General features: G+C 46.6%; 1 protein-coding gene and 1 long non-coding RNA gene across 5 annotated transcripts; both read right to left on the reverse strand.

Annotated features, from left to right (window-relative positions):
* Positions 1–4,978: 4,978 nt before the first annotated feature.
* LOC133139071 (uncharacterized) lies at positions 4,979–7,158 on the reverse strand. Of its 2 annotated transcripts, none has more exons than XR_009709780.1 (2): positions 5,666–7,158; positions 4,979–5,472 (listed from the first exon to the last, which is right to left on the reverse strand). It is a non-coding gene; the product is annotated as an uncharacterized LOC133139071 (long non-coding RNA). The 2 variants fall into 2 exon arrangements; XR_009709781.1 differs by having other exon boundaries at positions 4,979–5,593.
* A 538-nt stretch (positions 7,159–7,696) lies between these two features.
* Positions 7,697–22,164, reverse strand: LOC133138499 (kelch-like protein 17). 3 transcript variants are annotated; one of them, XM_061257310.1, is made up of 12 exons: positions 21,965–22,164; positions 18,920–19,187; positions 16,954–17,075; positions 16,065–16,286; positions 13,403–13,519; positions 12,513–12,726; positions 11,956–12,100; positions 11,217–11,384; positions 10,862–10,950; positions 10,445–10,518; positions 9,401–9,582; positions 7,697–7,995 (listed from the first exon to the last, which is right to left on the reverse strand). In XM_061257310.1, the coding sequence occupies exons 2-12, from the start codon at positions 19,128–19,130 to the stop codon at positions 7,767–7,769; spliced, it is 1,773 nt and encodes a 590-aa protein (XP_061113294.1). In that variant the 5' UTR covers positions 19,131–19,187; positions 21,965–22,164; the 3' UTR covers positions 7,697–7,766. The 3 variants fall into 3 exon arrangements, with proteins under 3 accessions (XP_061113294.1, XP_061113292.1, XP_061113295.1); XM_061257308.1 differs by having other exon boundaries at positions 21,874–21,965; XM_061257311.1 differs by lacking the exon at positions 21,965–22,164 and adding an exon at positions 21,790–21,916.
* Between the last annotated feature and the right edge of the window lie 1,396 nt (positions 22,165–23,560).

A 23,560-nucleotide genomic window follows, 5' to 3' on the forward strand; every position in this document is an offset into this window, starting at 1 on the left:
GCACAATATAGCAAATATTAAAAATGGAATAAAACTGGCGAAGAATTGCCAGTGTAATTATTTTTTTCATGAGTGATATTCTTTTTTACACAGTAGCAGAAATGAACCCAAGCTTTGAAGCAGCTGAGTCTGTGAAGGTCCTCCGCTCTAGCTCGAGCACAGAGTGGATCAGAGAGCCTGAGAGTCGGGTTTTGGGCAGGTGATGAGGCCGCTGTAAAGGGGGGACTGCAGGGGAACACAGGGGGGCCACCAGGGATTTTGGACCGTGTGAGCAAATCTCATATTGGGCCAGAGCACGCCATGCCACCCAATCCCTTCACAATTGCAGCACAATTTTTTGAGGGCCCCTGTCAGGCAGGGCTCCTGGAATCCTGCTGGTCCAACCCCAACCAAAGGTACCCATGGCAGTAGGACTGGTCAGCTGGTCTGGCCTTTCCAGGGGAGAGACACGCAGGTCCCCTCAGGTTATCACTCCTGAAAGTGTGTCCAACCCTTATGACAGGTTCCCACAAGCTTCTAGACATCAGCAGAGAGGGCTCTACCCAGGGGTGCCTTATTATGGGGTGAGCGGTTTAGGGTGATCCATAGGGGCCCTAAAAAAGTGGTGCTGTAATTGTGCAGGGATGGGGTGGCCTAGGGTTTTGGGGCCCGGTGAGATCTGTTAATGGGGCCCAAAATCCCTGGCTGTTTCCCTGGTCTTACCTCCCCTCTGGTCAAGTAGAAAGAGGCTCTTAGTAGAAAATCTGGGGAAGTTGTGTTTTACCCTTTGGACTTGGTGTAGGTTTTTTTTTTTTTCTTCTTTTGGAATGTTTGGAATGTTTTGGAAAGTCAATGTTCTGGAACTTTAATACTTTCAGTTTCTAGTAGTGATTGTTACACTGGCATTAGAATGTTCAGATAAGAACCTTTTTTGTCACAATGTGTAAAATAATCATCACAAATAGGCCGATAGACATATTTTTGATTTCACTGAATTTATTGAATGTGCAGTTGCATGGTTTATCTTGAACTATGTCTACAATTGTCTAGGACCTGTGAAGATGACACATTAAAAATATCTTCTTTGTGTGTTCGTGTATATATATATATAGAAACAGGTTGATATTTGCCTGTGTTTAACCTTAATAGCTAGCATGGAACCTTAATGAGTACATTCACTTTGAATGTTAAGGATACAAATGAACCTGCTTAAGGTTAAAATATCAAGACAGCAACCCCTCCATCTAAACAGGCACACCCACCACTGGTTGGGGTGGGTTTTGTGTTGCATTTAAAAAAAAAAATTGTATTTGTGAAAGGGCACCTATTCCCTGTTTTACTCACTGCTATACCTTATTTTGTGTGCTTTTAGAGCACATTTAACTTAAAGGATAGCACCTTTGTACCTGCAGAGAAAAGCATGATCGAATATGTCTTACAGTTTCTGAGCATAAAGGGAATTTATTGACACACATTCAATGACACATACAGTATGTGACACACATTTGGGATCATTTCAATATTCCTGCTTTAATTTGTCTGAGACATGGGGAACTTGTATGTTGCCAGTTGTCTCTTCTTGTCAGTTGATTCTTCCTGCCAAACCAGAAGATGTAATTTGCACATTTCCCATCACACATTGACTACCGGTTTTTCCAGTCCGTGAATACTTTCAGACTACTTTATGAGCTTTTAAAATATCTACAGTAGCCACAATTGCCCTGTCCCATAGTATACTGTGATCATGAGGAATGTATCGCGTAATAACATGATTGATGGGTGTTGGGTTGGGGTTGTGAAAGGGGAAATGGAGGTTGTGGGGTCATTCATTTTTATTATTATTATAATTCAGTGTTGATTATCCAGTAGTGATTGCTACATCAGGGAAACAGCCAGGAATTTTGGGCCCCATTAATAGATCTCACTGGACCGCAAAACCCTAGGCCACCCCATCTCTGCAGAATTACAGCTCCCTATCCCTCTTGTCTAACCCAAAAAAAAAAAAATTGAATTGCACTTATGATTACTGTATGTTTAGAACAGCACTTCATGTGTTTTTTTACTAGTTATGGATGTGTTGCTTTAACTTGTGGAAGAACCTATGCACTTGTAAATTGCTTTGGATTAAAAGCGACTGCCAAATGAAAAATGTAAATGTAAATGTACATCAGGATTAGAATTTTCAGTTAAGAACATTCCTGTCACGTATTTGTGACCTCACACTTGAGGTCAATAAAGTCGAGGTGATGCCTGTTTGCTCTGCTGTGTAAGTAAAGGGAAAGATCAGCCTGGATGGATGTATGTATAAACAAAGAGTTGATATCGAAGGTGAAAGACGGATCCGTTTTCCTCCAGTTCAAATCCAGCTGCTGGAGTACAAAGTGGGAGGAAGGGGAGGGAGGGATGGGGGAGGGAAGAGCGTGGAGGGAGGGATGGGGGGAGGGAGGAGGGCAGAGGGAAAGGAGGGGGGGGGGTTAAGTGATTCACTGCTTTCTCACAGCCTTCAGCGCTGGGCTCACGCGTCAGGAAGTGACGAGCCGGCACTAACGCAGCGGGGGACCCTGAGTCTGGGAAAGGTCAATCAGCTGTCACCTGGGCTCCTGTTTTTCAGCCCGATACAGCTTCAGCTCCCAGCACTTTCTCACTGTGTGACAGGGTGAGGAGATACAGGTGTGTAACGCTGAGGGCATTCGCTGAAGTTAAAATGTAACTCGAGTTTGATTAGGAAAATAGAACAACGAAAATGCAGCAAGGTAGCAGGCCACAGGTATACTACTAAATACAAATAACATTACTAGAGTAGATTATTTCACATGAGTTGTGGATACATTAATACATTAACTCTCATAATTAAGGTGTTTATATATAACTCTGTGCTTCATATTTGTTCCCGTTATACATGTCCCAGTTCCAGACAGTGATCATATAAATTATGTCACAGTGAGATATGATGGTAATATGGTGACTGTGTTGTTACATAATAAATAGTGTGTGACATCGAAGGGAAATGGCAGATTTGACCCGAGGATACCTCCCATTGAGAAACGCTGTGTTATTTTATTACTCAGCACACTTGAAAAATCCTGACTGGGCAGACAGAAGGAAGTCTGACGATTATTCTTCCCAAACTGCCCACTGATTCCATCCAGTCACTTCTCGTACTGCGTTCCTTTTTCCCGGAATTGTTATGAAGTGAGCCGTTTATATCCCCGTGAGCATGGAAGCACATTCCGGCCACGTTCATTCTTGAACGTGTGTCAGACGCTGGAAAAACTTCCGCAATGACCAGTCGGGGGAGAATTTCGGATATTCGGACAGGAAGTACCAGCCTCTTTTTTCCTATTAGACAGGATGAAATCCCGGTGTTACAGTACGCACTGGCCTCAGTGGGGGATGCTGTACTGGGGGGAGGCACGCAAAGGAGGCCCCCACGTCTGATCGCTGAGGTGAGGGGCGCTGGTGCCAGCCTTCACACGCAGAAACACAACGGCCACACTCCACTCAGGCAGAAGCCTTTGATGGGGGAAGTCAAACAGGAACGGCAGAAGCCTTTTATGTCAGGTCAGAAACATCTTTACTCTTGTGTCCGTATTTTACTGTACTGTAAAGTAGGTTTATGAAAAATTCCTGACCCAAAATGGAAACCGTTAAGGCGGGTTCCTGAGATCTGGATGAGTGGATTTCGCGGTTTTGAATGTTAAACAATTCATGGGAATCATAAACGATTTCATAATGATGGTATTAAGGGTGTGACACAATGCTTATTGATATGATTCATCTTCTCAGGAATCTGCTGCGTAGTAGGAAATAAATTATATAATATTCAGTATGTGGTATGTATACTATTAACACATTCACTTCTGCTGATTAAACTTTGCTTTACTCTCACCATTATTGCATAATTAACTCCACTCTGGTGCTCTGCATAGGGCACACACATGGCAGGGATGGTCACCCACAATGCTAATGTCACAGTGTGCAGGAACACCAGTACTCCCATTTCAGGAGAATTTGCTCCTGAAAATTCATGTGCGTTTAAAGGGGAAAATAATTTAGGAGCACATCTACAAATCGGGATGGATTAGTGCGCTCTTAAATAAAACCTTTGGGGCAAATACAGTATGCTCCCTGGAAAAACTGTTAAGAGTCCTGACCGTGTCAGTGTCACAGGAAGACCTGTGCCAGTCTCAACAGCAGTTCTCTCACAAACGACTGTGCCAGCCTACCCACCAGCAGCCCTGGCCAACCACAGCCAGGCTCCCCCAGAGGGACAAAGCCATTGTGTGCTGAAGCTTGGCCGTTAAAATGGCTGCTGTGGTTCAGCCTGCAGCTCTTACTGTGTGCCTGGTGCCTGCCTCCCCTGACCTGAGGGGGAAAATTAATGTTCCCAGTTTCAGCGCTCCCAGGGGCTTAACAAATTAATCTTATCCTGCTCCTGTGTGTGCGTGTGTGTGGTGTGTGTCTGTGAATGTGTACGTGTGTATGTGTGTCTGTGTGTCTGGTGTGTGTGTGTGTGGTGTGTGGTGTGCGCGTGTGAGTGTCTGTGTGCATGCGCGCAATGTGTGTGTACACAGCTACAGGTGTCCTTGAGAGGTCATTGAGGGTAAGGGAAGTGTTCAGCTGAACAGCCAGATAAGACTGAACATAAGACCACTGTTCTAGACTCACAACCAAGAAAACAATAACCCAGCAGAGCCAGTCACCACACCAACACATTTACCAAACCACTCACACCAATACATTTACCAAACCAGTCACCACACCAACACATTTACCAAACCACTCACACCAATACATTTACCAAACCAGCCACCACACCAACACATTTACCAAACCACTCACACCAATACATTTACCAAACCAGTCACCACACCAACACATTTACCAAACCACTCACACCAATACATTTACCAAACCAGTCACCACACCAACACATTTACCAAACCAGTCACCACACCAACACATTTACCAAACCAGTCACCACACTAATGTCAGTTCATTCTCCATAAAAAAACCTTTATTTCAGTTGTAGGAGTGTATTGCTTTTTCTCAGTTTGATGTGAAATTCAGTTAGGTTTCCTCATACGCACAATAAGTAGTGCTTACATACTAAGACTTCACAGAAAACAACAGTAACTGACAAAGACACATTTGCATGGACATCAAGCAAATTTCTCATGATATATGCATACACAGTAAATTCAACACTGATATTTTCTTTTTTTTACAGAACATAAGCCATGGTTAGTGACCCCTGACAAAACTACAATACGCCATCAGAACACATACTGCCCCACTAGCATCCACATCATTCTCAATGCCCACTGCTGCCTCAACATACATTAGGCTGCCACAAATAACCAACATCCTTCCAAAGGAAAACACTCACTTCTCAGAAGTTTAAAATCGTACCATTTTAAGTTACACATCTGCTGAGCCGAGCGCATCTACAGCAGGGAGCCCCAGAACTCCACTCCTGGAGAGACACCAGACCTCCACTCCTGGAGAGCCCCAGACCTCCACTCCTGGAGAGCCCCAGACCTCCACTCCTGGAGAGCCCCAGACCTCCACTCCTGGAGAGCCCCAGACCTCCACTCCTGGAGAGACACCAGACCTCCACTCCTGGAGAGCCCCAGACCTCCACTCCTGGAGAGCCCCAGAGCTCCACTCCTGGAGAGCCCCAGACCTCCACTCCTGGAGAGACACCAGACCTCCACTCCTGGAGAGACACCAGACCTCCACTCCTGGAGAGCCCCAGAGCTCCACTCCTGGAGAGACACCAGACCTCCACTCCTGGAGAGACACCAGACCTCCACTCCTGGAGAGACACCAGACCTCCACTCCTGGAGAGACACCAGACCTCCACTCCTGGAGAGCCCCAGAGCTCCACTCCTGGAGAGCCCCAGACCTCCACTCCTGGAGAGACACCAGACCTCCACTCCTGGAGAGCCGCAGTATCTGCTGGTTTTCACTCTCCTTCAGCACAAGTGATTCATTCAAGTCATTGATTGGCTACACACGTTTTTCCTCAAGGCCTTGATTGGCTGCTGATTGAAAGGAAATCACAAATACCTGCAGACCCTGTGCCCCCCCTCCCCGGGACTGGATTTTTGACACCCCCATCCTACAGGATCCATCCGCTGTCCCACAGCGTAGATGGGCCCGTTCACACCTCTCCCAGGGAGTACGGCACTCACCTGCACTCTTAAAATGAGCCCAAATCTGCATTATCATCAGAAACCAGCACCTCATTATCTGAGGTCACATTCTGGGACATCCTGCTGAAAATCACTACATGTCGCAAGTTCACCACTGCACAAACTGACCACATCCCGTTTCCGAGGGCAAGCGTGTTAAATACTATGTGGATGGGCGATAGTTGACCCGCTTTGTAAGTAGATAGTAAATAGAAGCTGTGTTAACTGAACTAACAGTCCCGTTAACATTAATGTACTAATTCCATGGCTTTTACAGCACACCAGAGACTGTGCGGACAGAAGCTGAAACAGTTATTATGAAACAGTTATTCCCTGAAGCCAAATTGACAGACATATATTTTTGTTCCATGACAAATTTATACAGTTAAAACGTCACTTTGATTCCAGGGCCGCAGACAGCATTCTGACAGAAACTTAATGATGTAACCCTGGAACCACAGTGATAAGGATCACATTTTTTCCTTTATACAGATGTACGCACACGTCAGCTGGTTCCAGTGAACCACCATTTTGTGACGATCCCCTGGATCTGAAATGAGTGGGATATAGTTGTTTTTCTTCTCCAACCTTAATACAGGATTCCCAAGAATTGTATTTGCCTAGACTTGCCATCACACCACTTTAACCGTTTAACTAAACCCCTCCCTCCACAAGGGCTGTAATTGGTTCTGCCTTGCAGGTGGTTATGGGTAAAATGTATGCCGCTTGCTATTTTTTTTATTAGTTCATTTGTTGTGACATTCCACTAAATAATGTCCGTAATGCCACACTAAGATTACAATAACTTACAGATATGTGCAAATAAACATCACATTTAATATTTAATATTTTCAAACTTTAGAACAGAAACATGGACAGCATTTAAACTGTTTTCCTTAGACCCCAGGATTGTTTAGATTAATTCTCTCTCACCTGATAATGGTTCTGTCAGTCTCATTCCCTTTCCATTTCTGATATGTAGACAACAGTTAATATCTGATAATATCTGATAATATCAGACCATCCCCGGGAGAACCAATTCATTCCCAGCCATTTTTAAAGAGCAATATGTGCTCAACTCCACTGGCCTACCCCTGAACTCTGAGCCCTACTGCCATCTAGTGGGGCATAGCAGTATAGCACTCTGATATTATGCAGGAGAAAAAAACGTGCAAAGCACAATCAGTGGGAAGCTGCATTCCTATGTGAAATAATTACGTTTTATATTATATGGTATTATAGTAATATTTTGGGGTGGGGGAGGGGGGTTTTGTACGGTCAGAGCTGTTTGTGGAAAGCACACAGAATCACTGCTGCAGGCAGGTCAGAGTATTTCTACATCAAGCAGGGGGTGGGCGTGGGGAGGAGCAGCAGCATCTGTGTCCATGGAGCACCTTTTCAGAGGAGCGCACGTGTGTTCATCCAGACGAGCCAGCATCCGAGAAGCCATCCCAGTGTCCCGGGCGGGGGGGGGGGGGGAGGAGGAGGGTCACACGTCCCGGGGGGGGGGGGGGGGGGTCACACGGAGCAGTTGCGTCTCTTGGACAGGCACTGCAGGCCGGGGCAGGCCAGCTGGGCCCCCAGCCGTAGTCAGAGGCTGGTGGAGGAGACGGAGAGCGCGGGCGAGGAGGGCGGGGGGAAGTTGAGCAGCTCCAGCACGGCCACGCCCACGCTGCTGCGGCGGGTGAACATGCAGGAGGCCGCCGCCCACTTGTTGCTGCGCGGGTTGTACTTCTCCATGGAGTTCAGGCTGGAGCTGCCGTCGTTCCCGCCCACCGCGTACAGCAGGCCGTCCATCGCCACCAGGTCATGCGTGCTCCTGCAGAACGGAGAGCGGGGCGGGGCAGGGTGGGGGAGAACGGAGAGCGGGGAGGGGAGGGGAGGGGCGGGGCAGAAGGGAGAGCGGGGAGGGGCGGGGCGGGGCAGAACGGAGAGCGGGGCGGGGCAGGGTGGGTCGTTGTGGGGCGGGGCGGGGTGGGGGAGAACGGAGAGCGCAGGGCAGGGCGGGGCAGAATGGAAAGCGGGGCGGGGCAGGGTGGGTCGTTGTGGGGCGGGGCGGGGTGGGGCGTTGTGGGGCGGGGCGGGGCGGGGTGGGGCAGGATACATTAATTTGTTTATTTAACAGGGACAAATGCATACAACATTGCTTTACATATAAAATACAAAGTAGATGCCATGCATACAGGTTTCTAGCCATGGCTAATTTGCAACCCCTGTCTCGGGCATGGGATATAAGCGTCTAATAAGAAGCACATCTGGTAAAGAAAGGGCGCACACTGCAGAGAGTAGGGTTGACACACAGACAGCAAGTTCACACAGGACACTGCAGAAGTTGTAATGGAGTTTCCATAAAGTAGAACAAAGTGATGTGAGATTCTGCATGCAAACATTTGACATATCACATAGAACAAAATACATTTCTGTTAAAATTCTCTAAGACTTGCAATTCTTTCTGAAACATTCTGTTAATATCAATAAATAAAACATGACTGTTCATTTTTATACTGAGTCTTTAATTAAGAACGAGCCTAGCTAGGCTAAGTTGCGTAACCAGACAACGAGACAACCAGCCAACCGTACCGGTTCCAGAGATCTTAATGGCAGAAGTCAGGTGCACTGTTGATATATGGTAAACCCTGAGTGCCAGTCACAACACACAGGCTTAAGGCCAAAGTGCTCAAGTGATTCCAGAGCAACAATGCAGAACACAGCTACAAGGGATGTCTGCCAAAGAGTTGCAGATGTTTAAATTGCACAATATGATGTATGTCGCTCTGACGGTATTTCAAAACCCTTCGCCATTTGAGATAAAGTGTTCTTAACTCAACATTCTAATGTATCCTGTAGCGTAGTGGTTATGGTACATGACTGGGACCGGCTAGGTCGGTGGTTCGATCCCCGGTGTAGCCACAATAAGATCCGCACAGCCGTTGGGCCCTTGAGCAAGGCCCTTAACCCTGCATTGCTCCAGGGGAGGATTGTCTCCTGCTTAGTCTAATCAACTGTACCTCGCTCAGGATAAGAGCGTCTGCCAAATGCCAATAATGTAATGTAACTGAAAGCAATGGAGTTCTAGAACTTGGACGTAGAATTTTGAAAACAAAACATTCCAAAAACCCTGCTCTTAAAGGGTGGGTCACCCACCCACCCAGTGACTGGTCACATGATGAAAGTGAGTGACAGGACCCGGGCCTGTGTGAGGTGGGACAGCACCCTGCTTGTACCTGCGGATGTTCATGGCAGCCACGCCCTCCCAGGTGTTGGTCTTTGGGTTGTACCTCTCCACCGAGTTGAGGCAGCTGGTTCCATCGTTGCCCCCGGCGACATACAGCATTCCCTCCAGCACGGCCACGCCCGCACTGCTCCGGCGGCTCAGCATGCTGGCGATGGAGCTCCAGCTGTTCGTCTGGGTCAGCACGAGAACCCACACGCTCACCTCCGCAATACTCATCACCGTCATCATCATTATCACCATCACCATCATCATCACCACCACCACCACCACCACCATCATCATCATCATCATCATCATCACCACCATCATCATCATCATCATCATCATCATCATCATCATCATCATCATCACCACCACCACCACCACCATCATCATCATCATCATAATAATCACCATCATCATTATCATTATCATCATCATCACCACCACCGTCATCATCGTCATCATCATCATCATTATCATTATCATCATCATCATCATTATCATCGTCGTCATCATTATCATTATCATCATCATTATCATTATCATCATCATCGTCATCATCATCGTCATCATCATCGTCGTCATCGGCATCATCATCGTCGTCATCATCATCATCGTTATCATCATCATCATCACCACCACCACCACCAGCATCATCATAATAATCACCATCATCATCATCATCGTTATCATCGTCACCAGCTTCATCATTATCATTATCATCACCATCATCATCATCATCATCATCATAGTCATCACCATCATCATCCTCACCATTATCATTATCATTACCATTATCATCATCATCATAATAATCACCATCATCATCATCATCGTTATCATTGTCATCAGCTTCATCATTATCATCATCGTCGTCAATGTTGCTTTGAAGGACAAAAATTCTATCCATACTTACACCCGCCTTACAAAGAACTATTTCAGAAAAGGAGTACCCTACAGGTATGTGGTAAACATATGACTATTTACTTTTTCTGAGAAATTCTCAGAAACACTTCAAAGCATGGAAACGGTACCTGAAGGCAGTTTTTACCTGTGGGTCATATTTTTCCACGGTGGCTAAATGTGAGGAGCTGTCATATCCGCCAACCGCATACAGACAGCCATCTGGGGGGAGAAAAAGAACAGCAAACTCAATCTTTGTGCCGGTGCCCGTGGAGTATAGAGTACTCTCTTTGTACAGCTGAGAACACAGAGATCAAGTTTTAATAACTGCTGAGTGTGCCAAGGCGTTTTTCAGTCCCAAGACCGCCCCCATATGGCATAATGGGGGCACCCTCAACCTTATACCTTTTCAACCAATCAAAATGACTGCTATACTATTGTTTTGAGCCCCTATTAAAACCCTACTACATTTTCTCAACCAAAGCCAGAACCCCTTGGGGCTTCATGCTGGGCTTGGGACTGAAAGGGTTAACTGGACAGTAGTCAGACGTTATGGGTTTCTGACCGAGTGTGGCCACACGCACGTATCTCCTCCTGGTGCTCATGGCTGAGATGGAGGTCCAGGAGCTGGTCAGAGGGTCATACCTCTCAGCACTGCAACAGACAAAGGACAGTCAGCAGAGTGCGCAACATTAGGGCAAACAACTTAGCACGTAGGCATCTGAAGCGTCGGTGTGAACTCGGCGCAAAAGCACCGAGGCGCTAGCTGTTTAAACAGGAAGCTCAACAGCGAACAGTGTGAGGAACGTTAGCAGGAACTTAGCGTGAAGGTGCGGAGGCACTACCCGTTTAAACAGGAGGCTCGGAGGGCAGTGGACAGTGTGCGGAACGCTAGCGCGAGCTTAGCGCGAAGGCGCTACCTGTTTAAACAGGAGGCCCCGTCGTAACCCCCGGCCGCGTAGAGCAGGCCGTGAAGAACGGCCACGCCCAGGCAGCTGCGACGCGTCCCCATGGAAACATCCACTTGCCAGGAGTTGGTCACGGGTTCGTACGACTCCACAGTGGCCAGGTCAGAGGTGCCGTCATACCTGTCAATAAAATGGCCATAGGTGAGGGTGATTAAAATGAACTGTTCAAGGAACTGCGGTTGCAGTTTGCTGCAGTTGCACACCGGGGACCGGGATTCGATTCTCGGTCCTGCCAAAAGCCAAGTTTGGCCGGCTCACGTGGGGCAGCAATAATTGGCTCGCTGCTCCAGAGGGAGGGACTTGGCAGGGTTATTAGATCGCCGCACAATAAGCACCTCGGGCGCCTCGGAATCACGGCAACGGGCACGAGACGAGACGGCTTGAAGAAGGCGTGTCGCTCTCATTCGGGCCGCCGAGGGACGGGGTACGGGCGGTGCATCTAATACGACTACCTCCAATTGAATCAGACGAGGTACAATTGGCTACCAAATTGGGAGAAAAAGGGAAAAATCTGGGAAAAAAATAAATAAAATTAACTGTTCAGCTATTAATTCGGTACCCCTAGAAGAAGAAGAAGAAGAAGAAGAAGAAGAAGAATAATAATAATAATAATATGGCCCACGACTTGATTCACTCGATCAAGCAGCTAATAGCACATCCTGGTGGTGCTGTGTTGGAGACGGGGTCTCACCCTCCCACGGCGTACAGCTTGTTTCCGATGGCGGCCACGCCCACACGAGCCCGGCGGGTGGACATGGAGGCCACCATGTGCCAGCGGTCTGTGCGCGTGTCGTACGCCTCGCAGTCCCCGTGGATGGCGAACAGACTGCCCCCTCCTGAGAACACAGACAGCGTCACGCCTACAGCCCAGGGCACCGGCTCCTCTCTCTCATCATGTGGACTGCGCTACATTAACCAGAAGGACTCCTGAGGACAGTGGTCCCTGAAGCGTAGTACTAGTGCTTAGTGAGAGGGGTCACGAGGGGTCAAAAGGGGAGGGGGGGAAAAAGCATTAGCATGAGTAGCATGACTGCACTAATTTCTTAGTCAATACTATTTTTTAAAAAATTCCATATTTTTAAATTCTACATCACATAGGTCCGGCTTCAGATTAGTTAAGGAAGCACGAGAGCACGTGATGGAGACTTGGAAACCCTGACACTTCACGCTGAACTCTCGGCCACTGAAAGAGCAGTGTGTCAGCACACGGACGGAGAGACGGCGATGCCGGCGCTTGGGCTCACTGACCGACGGCGAAGAGCACGGGGCAGGCGCCCTCGCAGCGCCGCGGCCGGGTTCGGCTGCTGCCCAGCACGCCCCTCTGCTCCGGCATCAGGTGGTACTTCAGCGCCTCGATCAGCAGGTCCTTACACTCCGAGTGGTGCCGCACCAGCAGCTCCGTGTCCACGCTGCTCATCAGGAAGTCCCGCGTCAGCAGGGGCAGCCGCACGCACTTCATCAGCTGCAGGGGGGGGGGGGCGCCAGAGAGCAGAGACACGCAGAGGGTTTACTGTGTGTGTGTGTGTGTGTGTGTGTGTGTGTGTGAGAGAGAGAGAGAGAGAGAGAGTGTGTGTGTGTGTGTTTGTGTGTGTGTGTGAGAGAGAGAGAGTGAGTGTGTGTGTGTGTTTGTGTGTGTGTGTGTGTGTGTGAGAGAGAGAGTGTGTGTGTGTGTGTGTGTGAGTGAGTGTATGTGTATGTGTGTGTGTGTATGTATGTGTGTGTGTATGTATGTATGTGTGTGTGTGTGTGTGTGTGTGAGTGAGTGAGCGAGATAAAGAAAGAGGGAGAACACAAAGGCAGACAGGCGAGTTAGAGGGTGGGTGGGAAATAATGAAACTGAAGAATGTGAACGTGCACTGAATTAAATTATTGAAAGAAATACACATGAATATATGAATATACGTCCCCAACCCTGTTTCTGGAGATCTACCATCTTGTAGGTTTTCACTCCAACCCTAACAAATGCGCAAAGCGCATTCAACAGCAAGAGATCTCGTTCAGCTGCTAATCAGGCAAACTTAAATAAGGGTTGAAATGAAAGCCTACAGGAGGGCAGATCTCCTGGAGCAGGATTGGACAGATCGGATGGCCTATCACAGTGCTGTGTGCCGCAGCACGAGCGCCCCAGAGGGGCGTACCCGGGGCACGTGCGGGCGACGCCCGTCGATGTCGTGTTTGATCCAGCTCAGTACGGCCTTGTACACCTCCTCCTCCGACGGGACATTCAAGCTGTCGCTGCAGATCAGGTCCAGCACCTGCACCACGGGAAAACGGTCAATGCTTGTCAGTAATATAGCGCCTTTATCCAAAGCGCTGTACAATTGATGCTTCTCATTCACCCATTCATACACACACTCACACACAGACGGCGATTGGCTGATTACCAACCAGCTCGTCAGGAGCATTTAGGGGTTAGGCGTCTTGCTCAGGAACACTTTGACACACCCTAGCACTTTGAGATTTGGTCTCCAAATGTAAAGTGCACTATAAATAAAATGCATTATTATTATTACACCTGGGGTGGGAATCGTACCGGCAACCCTCCGACTGCCAGACGACCCCTCTTACCGCCTGAGCCAATGTCGCCCCCAAAACCCACCATTACACAAAAAAGCGTCTGCCAAATAAATGTAGTGTAACGTAATTGATTCTGTAATCACATACTTCATGCTTCATACTGTCCTTTTTCCTTCAAAAACGTTTCCATAAGTGCTCTCAAACTTGTTGCCACAGTCTTCATACCAACTAATTAATGCTGTTTTAATAGATTCTAATTACTCATTCGGCCACGTGCATTTACCTGCATTAAAGCGCAGAATATTAGCAACAGTTGCTATCTAGAAAACACAATTACAATTACACATTGTAACATTATGTGCAAACCTACAGCCCTAATTCAGCAAATAATTGAACTAATTATATAATCAAGATCTGAGGCTGGAATGAAAGCCAGCATACACATGGCCGTCCATGGCCCTGAATGTGAGACTACTGGCTTACATAACGCTCGCCCGCCTGTATCTGAAGAGATAACTCCCTGTCTTTACCGCAGTGCAAACACATTGAGACATACCTGCTCTTTAGCGTGGCAGATATGAGGGGCTCAAAGCTCACTGTGCAAACACAGGGCGGGTCTGGACCTATCGGCTGCGGCTAGCAGCGTAACATCAGCAGACCTGGAGAAACTGCACCTTCTAACCCTCTGCATGTACACATCCCCTCCACCCCTTCAGCCCTCCGAAAGACGGAGGAGTCGGCCCACTGAGAGAGACAGGCCCCTGTGAGCGAGACAGGGCCCGTGTTTACCTTACAGAGGGCTGGTTACAGGGGAAATCCGTTATGAAACCTGTCAGTGAGGATATACAGTAGATAGGGGAAGTAGCACAGTGAGGTGAGTCAGACACACTGCGGCCTGAATAGGCGGCTTCCCTAAACAGTGTCTGGTTCATCTGAGGACTCAACTTGCATTATTTACCTGACAGGCTCGACTTTACTTCTGGATCAAACAGAATGTTGTTGAATAGCATACTGAGGGATATCGACGAGGACTGTAATGTGTTTGAGACCCAATCCCCCTGACCGAGGTGTCCACATTTCTGTGGAATGACCTCTGACTGCACACCAAGCCTGTTTACACGTTGTTGCTGGTTACGTCTAGTAAAGCAGGAACAGAACTCAGCCATTCTGGATCTCACTTCTCCTGAATTGATCCGTATGTGTGTGGATGCTAGCACCATATGTGTGCTCACTGTCAAAGGAGGGAGGTCAGCTGTCACCTTAACCCTATTTAACTAAAGACTAAAACAGTATGTTAAGAAAAGGGCCACAGAGGTCTTTCTGTTTGGTGGAGACAGAAGCCCTTTAAGATAACACCACGCGGTAGCCTCATACATCGACCGGCATCAAATATTCCAACAGATTTACGATGAGCTCCACTAGCGTGACAAGCGCACCGAAGGGAATTTAAAGACTTCCACTCAGGACATGAAGGGAAGCCACAGCTGCCGTGACAGGACAGCCACAGAGCGGGGAGAAGCGCTGAGCTGCAGCTCCTCTCTCCGCGCTGAACCTGTCCCAGCTCCGGCCCCATCGCTGACAGCCCACAGGTCAGAGTTCACCGTCCGCCAGCCAAAACAGGGGAGACACAGGCATGCACATGACCCACTGCTGTAGAGGCAAGTGAGTGGCAGCAGGGGTGCAAGTGCACCGTTCCCCTGACCTGTTTGAGTGACAGCAGAAGTAAACACCGTTCCCCTGACCTGTTTGAGTGACAGCAGAAGTAAACACCGTTCCTCTGACCTGTTTGAGTGACAGCAGAAGTAAACACCGTTCCCCTGACCTGTTTGAGTGACAGCAGAAGTAAACACCGATCCCATTACATTACATTACATTATTGACATTTGGCAGACGCTCTTATCCAGAGCGACGTACAGTTGATTAGACTAAGCAGGAGACAATCCTCTCCTGGGGCAATGCAGGGTTAAGGGCCTTGCTCAAGGGCCCAACGGATTTTATTGTGGCTACACCGGGATTCGAAACACCGGCCTTGCGGGTCCCAGTCATTTACCTTAACCACTACGCTACAGGCCGCCCTGACCTGATTGAGTGACAGCAGAAGTAAACACCGTTCCCCTGACCTGTTTGAGGTGACAGCAGAAGTAAACACCGTTCCCCCTGACCTGTTTGAGCGGCAGCAGAAGTAAACACCGTTCCCCCTGACCTGTTTGAGTGACAGCAGAAGTAAACACCGTTCCCCTGACCTGTTTGAGTGACAGCAGAAGTAAACACCGTTCCCCTGACCTGTTTGAGCGGCAGCAGCATGAACTCCTCGGTCTTGGACACCTCCACGAAGTGCTGCAGGACGTACTTGTGGGCGGACTTGAGCAGGTCGCTGCAGGAGTGCGTGTCGGCGAAGCCGCGGATGCCCAGGCAGTTGGAGGGGTCGAGCTGGCTGAGGAGGAACTTACAGCAGGCATCCCGCACCCCGTTCAGCTGCAGGAGGCTGGCGGCCGGGAGGAGGGTCTGAGAGAGAGGGGTCAACAGCCAGACTCACCACACTGACACTCCAAACGCAACCACACGCTTACAATCATGACTAGCTGAAAGCTTTCTAATACCTGCACTAAGTAAGTGATTTAATACACCGGACTATTCAGAAGCAGCTTATAAACCTTTTAATGTTTTTTGGGGACTATGTATAAAAATGTATGTGATTCCTATGCATCACCCAATACAGACATCATACAATGTGTCAGTCTGCACCTTAACCTCATTTATTGTTTCATTACAAATCCAATGAGCCAGACTACACTCCAAAGTTTATAAAAACCAGTGTTAATTACCTAATTATGTTCTATTCCTACCACAGGCGTACTGCACATATCTATCAAGTAAGTGCCAAATAATAAGGGCTGGGGACTGTTACGAGTAGGAAGTGTTACCAGTAGGAAGTGTTACCAGTAAATCTACTACAATCATCTACTAATCATGAATATGAGTACTGAGTACTCGCAGCAGTTGAATAGGAGCAAATCCGTCCGATAAGTATTCACAAACGCTTACAGAATAAACGTACGCAATAAATATCACCAGCGGTTCCTAACGCAGACAATATAAACGCACTTGCCTAATGCTTCCAGAACTATTTTTAAAACATTGTACTGTAAGAGACAAAAAAACCTGGGCCCACCTGCACGTTGCCCTCCCCCACCACGATCTCTGCAGTGTAGGCATACTGCACCAGCTGTTCCAGGGCCTGAGGGTCTATATCATGCAGAGTCACATGGGTCTGCTGGCTCTCCGACATCTCATCTGCTCAATAACACAAAAGGACATATCCATGTGTGAGCCGTACACACTGATTTCCCCAATTGCGATATTTTACAACAAGCTGGTGGAGTAAAATCTCCATAGGAAGAGGCAGGACTCAGAGCACCACCGACAATGCCCTAATTCACTGTGCCCACCTCACGTCAGCTGCAAAACAGGCATTTGGTGAAGCAGAGTTTGTCATATTCCCTGAAGGAGAGTGGGGATGGGGGAGGGTGTATGGGAGTCTCAATTATTCTTTATTGCTGACGATTTCCTGACAGGGACAGTCTAAAGAAGGAATGACGGTTGACACACAGGTAAAACATACAGCTCCACAGTTCTACAGCTTGCCCTACACGTCGTACACGCCCATTCTGCCCTCTGATGTCATACCCTACGCATCACTCTGTGCCGGTCCCAGCTGCAGGACGCACAGGAAGGAGGGAGAGATGGGAGAAACACACCCGCACCGGGTGACTTGCACCACCACAGGAAAGACACACACACACACACACACAAAGGCCCGGAGCAACGTCGAAAACAGGAAGCAGAACTAATGAGCCGTATCCAGCCATACATCATCAGAGCAGTGCCGCGACAGGCCACAAGCGAACACACAATGCGCAATCCGGTTATTCCCAAAACTGAAGATAAGTCAGAGCACTGTTTGGAAAATGAACTCAGATTCACACCACGGACACAATCGCTTGCGGCGCCGGATTGCTGATTCAGGCGCACCGCTGTCTTAACCAGCCCCGTGATTTAAAACACGACGGTGGAGCCTGCGCCTTTCACTGCACCGAACCGCAGCGAAGCGGCGCATTTACACGGACAAGCCCGGCAGAGACAGGATTCTTGGGAAATTCTTGGGAAACTGCGGAGGACAAGTTAAGAATGAATACTTTTAAACAGGAGACAGACAAGGGGCGTAGAGATGAGGCTGGGCCGGAGAAGTTGGCACATACTTGTTACATTACATTTATTCGGCAGACGGTTTTGTCCAAATCCGTGTACAAGAAGTGAGAAATTAACAATTGGAACAAATACAAACACAGGTCAGATAACATACAATACTATCATCAGTCTAGTACAAGTCTAGTATGCACAGTAGAGCTATGGCTAAAGGCCAGGTCAGTAAAGCTATGCATAAGTCTTGATTTTGGCCTGTACTTGTGAAGAATAAAGAGTAACTGAGAATAACAAGTGACTGAGTGGCTCTTACTCGTGAACAAGGCGGTAAATAAACAGTGACTGACTGGCTCTCTTGTGAACATGGCGGTAAATAAACAGTGACTGAGTGGCTCTTACTCGTCAACATGGCGGTAAAAAAACAGTGACTGAGTGGCTCTTACTCGTGAACACAGTGGTAAATAAACAGTGACTGACTGGCTCTTGTGAACATGGCAGTAAATAAACAGTGACTGAGTGGCTCTTGTAGACACGGTGGTAAATAAACAGTGACTGAGTGGCTCTTGTAGACACGGTGGTAAATAAACAGTGACTGAGTGGCTCTTGTGAACACAGTGGTAAATAAACAGTGACTGAGTGGCTCTTGTGAACATGGCGGTAAAAAAACAGTGACTGAGTGGCTCTTGTAGACACGGTGGTAAATAAACAGTGACTGAGTGGCTCTTGTAGACACGGTGGTAAATAAACAGTGACTGAGTGGCTCTTGTAAACACAGCGGTCAATAAACAGAGACCGAGTGGCTCTTGTAAACACGGTGGTAAATAAACAGAGACCGAGTGGCCCTTACTCGTAAACACAGCAGTAAATAAACAGAGACTGAGCGGCTCTTACTCGTGAACACGGTGGTAAATAAACAGAGACCGAGCGGCCCTTACTGGTGAACATGGCGTGGAAGTAGGGGCTGCAGGAGGCCAGCACCACCTTGTGCGCGCGGATCTCCTTGCCGGCCACGTGCAGCACGATGTCACAGAGCAGGCCGCGCTGCCGCATGCGGTTCATGGAGACGAAGGAGTCGTGGTAGTGCCGCTTGGAGTTGTGCGAGACGCTGTGGCTGTCGCGGCTCAACAGCTGCATGCTGGCCTCCATGGCCGCGCGGTGCTGGGCAGCCCGACGCCTGCCTGACCTCACTCTGAGAGACTGCAGCTGCGGGGGGAGAGAGGAGGAGACGGGCCAAACGTGAAAACAGCGTCGCGTGTGTGTTCACAGCACGGCCACGGAACAAGCTTCAGCGCTTTCCCACGATGCACAGAACAGAAAAACGCTCCTTTGCACTGTCCGTATACCTTACATTCAGGCAAGAGAAACAACGATGAGCCTAAAACCTAAAGAATTGGTAAGAATGAAATAATTAGCATGTTTATTAATTCTGCAGATGTTCAAATACATTTAAAGGAAGACTGGATATTTGACCACAAACCACAGTGAAAGCATCTCAACAGTATACATATTTTGAAACTGAAAAGTGCTGTTTTCTTTCTTATTTTAACTTATTCCACACAGTATTTTTATAATTTGTATTTACACAAATCAAATATTCAAGAATCCCTTGAACAGCCCATTTCACTCTCTCCATAGAAGAAATCACAGCACGCTTCTTCAGCATTGACCCAAGTTAAGTCCATTCTTTTCAGCATTCACAACCATGTCATAATAATCCCACGTTACATAGGTACCACGGTTTGGAATATGTAGACATAAAATAATACCAGACTAATGGTCTTTCATGTAATTCAAATCAGAAGCAATTGTTTATTTGACACTTTTACTGTTACTACTAGCCTACTACTGTTTAATTGAAACAAACAGCACAGTGATTTTGTAAACCATGTTTTTGTCAACATCATGTCCGCCATGCCCTGTGGTTAATACTGGAAATGACAATAAAGGAGTCAAACTGAAGTTTGAATGCTCTTATTCAATGCTCTTATTAGCCCATTTTCAGTGTCAAACATCGCTGTGGTAAATAATACATTGATAATCTAGTTAGCACACGAAGTACTGGATAGACAGGTGTGTTAACCGTCCCAGGGCATACGGTGATTATATAATAAATGGTATCGGATAGTATCCATCTACTTGACGTATTCAACGTTAACATTTAACAACATCAGCTGTCAGAAAACACTTTTTACTACCGAGGGCCTATATTCATCTCAGCGTCATATCGTATTTCAATGTTCATGACAGGACATCAATCCTAATCAAACTGCTGTGTGAAATTATGAAGGGCTACAATGTCAAATACCCCAATGTTGAGATCACAATAATGCTGTCACGATAAATCAATTAGGACTGTCAGGTTTAATATGACACTTCAAGAGTCACGTACTTTCGATATGCAACTGCAAATGCTTCAATGCCTCAATGTCATGGCCTTTTCAGTTGCTTCAGCTTCACAGACACCACTGCAGGTCAATCTCAAACGTACAGCTAGTGTATTTTCATAATAGCATAACCTACTGTATTCTCAGGCATTGTATATGCCAACATACTGAAAACATAAATGTGTGCCAGAACAAGCGAGGCCTTGAAACTATTTTAGTGTCTCTCTGTAAATAATTGCACTGTATCCTGCTCTAGCGACCTGCAGCGTATTTTGCAGCAGCTAATATAAATAATGGAATTGGAATGAGATGTGCAAATATGCATACTGTAAGCTTCTAAACTTTGCAGTTGGTGACTTGGTGTAAATGGGCATTTGAGGGTAATTTTGCTAGCCTCAAAGGTGTTCACACGATGGTTCTAATTTAACTATGGCCGGAATATGAAGTCTCAAGGAAGATCTCTCCCTCGGGATGCAGTTCTGCCGACATACAGGAGCGAGCTAATGACACCTCTGTTTCAGCTAAGGTTAGCTATGTGAATTTACACTATGCGGCAGTTCAGGCTCCGATTTTATTTTCCTTTAAAACGGTCACATTCCGTGGGGTTGTGGAAAACGAATACATTGTTGCTACACTACAGCATTTGCAATGCAAGTTACAGTAGCTAGCTAGCTCGTCAAGTTACTGTTGTGATTGGATCAGACAAGTGAATCTACTGCTGCAGCAACAGTGTTTGACAGGTGCACGTTGTATTTCCCTTCGTTCATCAAGGACACCGGTAGCTATAATATCACTAAACAGTTCATGCTAACCAGAAAACAATACATTTTGTATACTCGAACGCCAAGTCTACAGAGTCTATGACAAAGCATTTTATAACCAGCACCGCAATTTCAAGGAAACTTGCACCAAACGACAGCTCGCTAGCAGCAAATTGCGTTGTTTTAATTAACAACGCCGGTTACAGTGCGTGTTTCATGTCAAGTCAGTGGATTTCCACGATATCTGAGTATATTTAAATTAGCTAAATTTCTAGACCTAGAATAGCTCTAACCGGTAAGAGTGAAGAATAGTGAACGCTAGCTAGTCTGTGGGTATGTGGATATGCAGATGGGCTAGTCTAGCTAGCAAAGAGGCAAAATGCGACCTTAAGTACGTTAGCTACTGACCGAGTTAGTTAGCTAACATCATGTAGGCTAATAGCTGTACCTACATTCTACCTAGTTAGTTACAAACATTGGCTATTAAGCAAGAACATTAACTATTTAGCTAGTTGCATCAAAATATTAGCCAGCTAGGCTAACTGGTCTACATAAAATTTACTTGCAGAATCAGCTGACAGCTAAGTTAATGTTGGCTAGCCAAGCTAGTCTAATAATAAAATAATCGAGCAACCGAACAGTAACATTAACAACAGTTACCTAGCTAGGGAGGCAGGGTTAGCTAACACAATCTAATTCAATAACGATGTCCAAGAAAACACTTGGCAATTAAACTTAGCTGACTGCATCAGTGGGCGGTGGCATCCAGCTTCTTCTAGCTAGCTACTACTAGCCTAGCATCTAGCTACAAGTCAGTGCACAGATCTGCACTCACCCGTCGTCTGTATCGTAAGGACAGCGTCACTCTCTTCTTTCTTGTAGATCTGTCCAGCTTTCAATGCTTCTGCGAAACAATATCATAATGTAAAAAAAATAATAACCTAGTTTTTTATAGTTGCCGAGATACCTTGCAGCTCCAGAACATAAACTCTAGCTAGCTAGGCAGCTAACACACTGCAAGCTTCCGTTGCTACCCAGCTGTGACAGCCAGAAAGTCTGCAAAAGTTGGAATTCTTCATTTGTACATCGGAAGGTCTATCGAAAGGTAGCAACATCAACAATGCTTTACCGCCATCTGCTGTACAAGGAATGCGACTACATAATAATAATAATAATAATAATAATAATAATAATAATAATAATAATAATAATAATAATAATGGCAGTAGTAGTTTAGTCGTAGTATTAATACCATAATGTATTATGCTTAGCACCAATGACCTAAAATGTAATTGTTAAGGATTATTTCCAATGTTTAATGTGTAGATTAAACCAAAATGTTCTCTTGAAATTCATATTGGTTTTCTTTACATTTTGCTTAAAACCATTTCCTGAAAATTGAAAGGCCATGAACGGTGGATTGTCCATCATTCCAAACCACCAGCAGGTGGAAGTATTGACCTGTATATCTGTATTACTTTGTCTTTTCACTACACTCAAGATACTTTCCACACAAATAGCAACAAACAAGAAGCTTATCGTTCCTCTGTCAAAGCATCAACTGAAGAAAAACATCCATTGAGAATATTGCAGAACCACTGAAACAACAAACATGCAGATGTGAATAATCCATTCATCCATTGCCCACTTATTGCTGGCCAGGCCCAGATTTGAATCCAGATGTAAAATAATACCCTTCATCTGAGTAATCTTCAACTATATACATGGAATATAAATTATAAATGTGAGGCATTTTAAATGTGAATCTGATCTTAGATCACCTGAAAACTTTTAACATCTTGAGATCTTTCCACCTCATAGTTTTAAGAAGCCAACAAACCATGGATGAACCTGTAGTTCTTTATCCAGCCCAGGGTGTGTGTACATGTATGCATATGTGTATGTGTGTATGCACGTGTGTTTATTTGTGTGTACTGAATGTGTGCACTTGTGCACGTGTGTGTTTCTGTGTATGCGTGTTTCTTTGTGTATATGTATGCATGTGCATGTGCATATGTGTGTTTCTCTGTGTGGGTGTGTATGTGTTTCTTTGGGTGTATTTGAACATGTGTGTGTGTGTGCCCATATGTGTGTTTCTGTGTGTGTGTGTGTGTGTCTGTGCATATGTGTGTTTCTGTGTGTGTGTGTGTGTGTGTTTCTTTGGGTGTATGTGAACATGTGTGTTTGTGCCCATATGTGTGTGTTCCTGTGTGTGTGTGTGTGTGTGTGTGTGTCTGCACGTATGTGTGTTTCTGTGTGTGTGTGTGTGTGTGTATGTGTGTGTGTGTCTGTGCAGGTGCGCACACACGCACGTGTGTAAGAGTATGTGTGTGTGAGTACTGAGGACCAGGATGTCTGCATAAACATCCGATGTGGTGCTGGCCTGCGGGGGGCAGGAGGAAGTGGTAATGTATGGGCCCGGGCTGATATA

This window comes from Conger conger, chromosome 10 (genome assembly GCF_963514075.1).
Source record: "Conger conger chromosome 10, fConCon1.1, whole genome shotgun sequence".
Taxonomy (NCBI): Eukaryota; Metazoa; Chordata; class Actinopteri; order Anguilliformes; family Congridae; genus Conger; species Conger conger.

Bases quoted from the DNA above. Each gene is read 5' to 3' on its own strand.
- LOC133138499 (XM_061257308.1), bottom strand. From the start codon at position 21,894: ATGCCACCGCCCACTGATGCA. The intron at 12,727-13,402 runs GTACGCCCCTCT...CCCCCCCTGCAG, and splicing joins GTCGCCCGCACGTGCCCCGG to CTGATGAAGTGCGTGCGGCT. The intron at 7,996-9,400 runs GTACAAGCAGGG...TCCGTTCTGCAG, and splicing joins GCTGCCATGAACATCCGCAG to GAGCACGCATGACCTGGTGG.